Source organism: Nicotiana tomentosiformis, chromosome 4, assembly GCF_000390325.3.
Source record: "Nicotiana tomentosiformis chromosome 4, ASM39032v3, whole genome shotgun sequence".
Lineage (NCBI taxonomy): Eukaryota > Viridiplantae > Streptophyta > Magnoliopsida > Solanales > Solanaceae > Nicotiana > Nicotiana tomentosiformis.
Genome location: NC_090815.1, coordinates 129,560,990 through 129,564,882, shown reverse-complemented (window position 1 = coordinate 129,564,882; position 3,893 = coordinate 129,560,990). Strand labels below are relative to the sequence as shown.

The following is a 3,893-nucleotide window of genomic DNA, read 5'->3' as shown; positions in this document are numbered from 1 at the left end:
TCATGAATACATGGCGCGAATACATGTGAATACATACATGTACAGGTGGACTGCCCTGATTTTAGGCGCTTTTTGTTGTTGTATTCATGAATACATGGCGCGAATACATGTGAATACATGCGCGTACAGCTGGACTGCCCTGATTGTTAGGCGCTTTTTGCTGCTGTATTCATGAATACAGCGATGCGAATACACTACCGTAACAACTGAATAGTAACTATAAAAAATAATTATGGATATGATAGCTATAGGAAGTTAATAGCCACTAAACAATAGTGATTTCTGAAAATTCCTCATTGTATGGTTTTATATTGTCAGAACACTATACATGCACTAGTTAAGCTAGCTATATCTAATCAGCTGATTAATCTTTACGAATTAATTAAGTGCACATTGTCTCTTGGAATCTCATGGAGATTACCTAATCATGAATATTTTTACATGCATGAAAAAGGTATTAGACTGTGAATTATTTTAGATAAAAAGAGATGTTTACACTAACTTTGGCAAGTGTCATATGGTTTTTTCCTCTTTCCAGTATGTGATCCGCAGAAGGCATCTCCCACCGAAATATGAAAATAGCCATTTGCTGGCTTTTCCGCATTTGCAAGGAAGAAAAATTAAGTATATATTCTTGGTTGAAAAGCCACCGCTTTATAAGAATATCTTCGTAGACAGGCTTTAAATTATATTGAATTCAGTTTTCTTTTTCTTCTAAAGAGAAGCCTTAAAAAAAATCGTGAATGTCATCTATTAATTAACATAGCAAGTCATCAATCTAAGTCTTTTCTTATTGCAATAGATTGGAATACCTTCAAAATCCTCAATGTTATAAAACAAGCCAGTTATCTGCTTACAACTTCTCAAAGAACAAGCCAATTAAGGATGCTTTCCTCAGTCCTTGATATAAATTAAAATGTCAATTTTGTCACTACAAAACAAGTCTTTAATTTGCTGAGTCAAATGTGGTTAGTGGATCCTAACCCAAATTCCCTCGCTTGGGATATCTTGATGAACCACAAATAACATATAGTAACCAGGTGGTGCTAATTTACCTGATTTTGGAAAGACCAAACTGACTTGATAGACGAATTTTCCGATCAGTCTTACATCTCCACTTGAAAGTACCAGCATTCTTTGGTTCATAGTAAATGAATGTGTATTAAACCCGGGTGCAACCATTGTTACTTTGATCAAATCTCTGTTCACTAATCCTGAAACAGTAAACTGAATGTTAACTCCTTGCCCATACTTGAATTTATGGCGGGAAGTGGAAGAGATGATTTGTGGTCTCAAATTAGCAGATTCTGAATCCAAATAAGATGGTGAGAATGCCTCCAGGCTTAACTCTGTTGGAAAAAGAACTCCAGTGAAGTTGTAAAACTCATTTGGGTTACTACCACCAACAAGAACCCGACCATCTCGAAGTAAAACCGTTGTTGAGTGGTACATTCTAGGTATGATATTCGGGTTCTGTACCTCGAATCTAGAATCAAGTGGGTTATCAGGTCGATAAATTACAGGACACAAGACCGGGTCTCTACCAAGTTCCCATCCAGCAGCGCCCGCGGCAGCTCCATTTAGGATCAAAACATTTCCATTTGGTAAAATTACCATGTCACCCATTGTTCGAGCTAGTGGCATTGTTTCCATTGTCCACTGTGGATCCGGGTCGGTAATTGTAATCCGGCCACAAGTATTTAATGCACCCAAAAAGTCACCTGTTGTTGCTTTGAGGTATGATCCTCTTGGTGTTCCACCACACACCAAAAACTCAGCTTGGATTGTTTGTGCTTGCAAGTTTTTTAATGGAAGAAGAACTGCGGAACCCGTACTTGGATAATTTCTTGGGTCGCTACCAGGTATTTGTGGGTATGTTTTTACTACCGTGTTCGTCGTGTAATCGAACAAGATAGCTCTGTCATTAGCGAAAATGAATAGATTTCCATCTACATTGAGAAAAACAAACGGGTAAAGATTGTTCTCCTCCATAGGATCATTAGTCTGCTCGAGAAACGGCAGGCTAAAGACATTGTTGGTTGAAGCAGTCTTGGGATAAAACTCGTAGTTAAAAGCGGCACGACCGCCAATAATAATTTGCCTGCCATCTGGAAGCATATGATTGGTAGCATACCATCGGCTTTGAATTAGGCCATTTCCCATTTCTTGCCAGTCACAAGTGCTCCTTTTTCCCGTAATGCACGGTTTGAAAACTCTTACGACGTTTACACCGTCGTTGAAACCACCAGTTTGGACCAAAGAACCGTCGGAGGTGGCGGAGCCAGAGGAGCACCATACATTGGTCTGGACCATGAGGGGACGTACAGAGTTGGTGGTGATGTCGAATTCTACAGAGTGAGCAGTGCAGTCAACTATTAACGCGAGGTCATTAGAGTTATTGCGGCATTTGCCATTGGGCAATGCGATGTTGGATGCACCAAAGTCAGTACGGTCGAACATGACGACTCTATCGTTGTTGAGGAGTTGCATGTGCATGGCTGAAATGCCAATGTCGGACATCAGTAGCTCCCACGTGCCACCAACCGCAGCGTTAGCTGAGTTATGGTGAAATGGTAGTAGTAGAATAAGCAAAGGCAACTGCCAAAGAATATTGGATAAAAGAATAACTGTTGGTCTAGTCGTCATTAGCTGCTTTATTTTTCTTTGTTGAGTAGGCTAGTTATGGTGTAGAGGCTGTGTTGTTTTAGGTGAAAATGTATATGGTTTATCGAAGTGGTGATTTCCTTTATATAGTGTCTTGATAGGAAATGAAGGAGTAGTACAAAAGCTAGCAATGGTTTGCATAAATAAATATTTTACTACTATTAGTAGAATAGGATTTAACCCTTTTAAGACTACTTTACAGAGCAAAAGGAGTGTTATATGAACTAAAATGGAAAGAACATACTCTAAATTACGAACAACAGGTGGAATAAAGTGTAGGAGAAAAAGCGCACGTGTGTGAAAGATGGAGCAAAAAGCCGTGGGTGCTTTTTTAGCATTACAGGTAATTGATGCTCACAAGGAATATATACGAGTTGTATACTTTATACTAATTACTTTTAACCTGGTCGAATACTATCATCATTAAAAAATAATTCTTAATAGAAATAGAAAAGTCCATAAACATGAATTCAGCTAAGGGTGTTCAAATTTTAAACAAGTCAATAATTTTTTTTGTCCATGAATGATGTACCACAATTTTTAAATCAAACTATGCAACATTTAGCTACACAATAAAAAAAACTTTTAATAGGACTATAATTTTATAAATCAATTAAAATAACAAAATGACAATATTAGAATATAATGTAAGCATAAAACCAAAGGAAAGAGAGAGACGAAAGGATTTGTAGTTTGTAGAGAGCTTTTGTTGAAGAAATTTTTATAGAGCTTGGCTTTTAAATTATAAAATATATTTAAGAAATAACTTTTAGTTAAAAAAATACTTTTAAGATTAGTTGTCTATTTTTACCCAAATTTTAAGTTTTAAGAATGATTTTATTAGGAAATTTTTTAGATTGAAAAAGAATCAAATAGAACACACATGGTGGTTTTCGTTTAATTTTGGCAAATAAAAATGGACAGGACTTTGAAGTTTGAACCCATGACAACACGACACTTTGAACACCCTAAACTGTTAGATTGCCTCACTCAACTGTGTTAAGGGTAAGCAAAATATAATATATCACCATATAAAGTAGTATTTAACCTTTAGACACAATATAATTTTTCGACGAAGGGTGTTCGCTTGAGGACTACCCTTTGCACAGGGTGGCTATGCCACTGGTTCGTTGTTTCGATATCAGCTAGTACTTATTTTCGTACTTAATATGTTGATTGATTCTCATGGAATGTATAAATACCTTTAAGGTGGATACATTGTCATCCCC

The 3,893-nt window shown here is 36.8% G+C and overlaps 1 protein-coding gene across 1 annotated transcript; it reads right to left on the bottom strand.

Moving 5' to 3' along the window:
- Nucleotides 1-770: 770 nt before the first annotated feature.
- On the bottom strand, nt 771-2,748 carry LOC104101963 (aldehyde oxidase GLOX-like). The gene has a single exon (XM_009609536.4). It carries the CDS (start codon nt 2,644-2,646, stop codon nt 970-972), a length of 1,677 nt encoding a protein of 558 aa, XP_009607831.1. The 5' UTR covers nt 2,647-2,748; the 3' UTR covers nt 771-969.
- Between the last annotated feature and the right edge of the window lie 1,145 nt (nt 2,749-3,893).

What these genes read in the sequence shown, in the direction of transcription:
- LOC104101963 (XM_009609536.4), bottom strand. Translation starts at nt 2,646, where the DNA reads ATGACGACTAGACCAACAGTTATTCTTTTATCCAATATTCTTTGGCAG.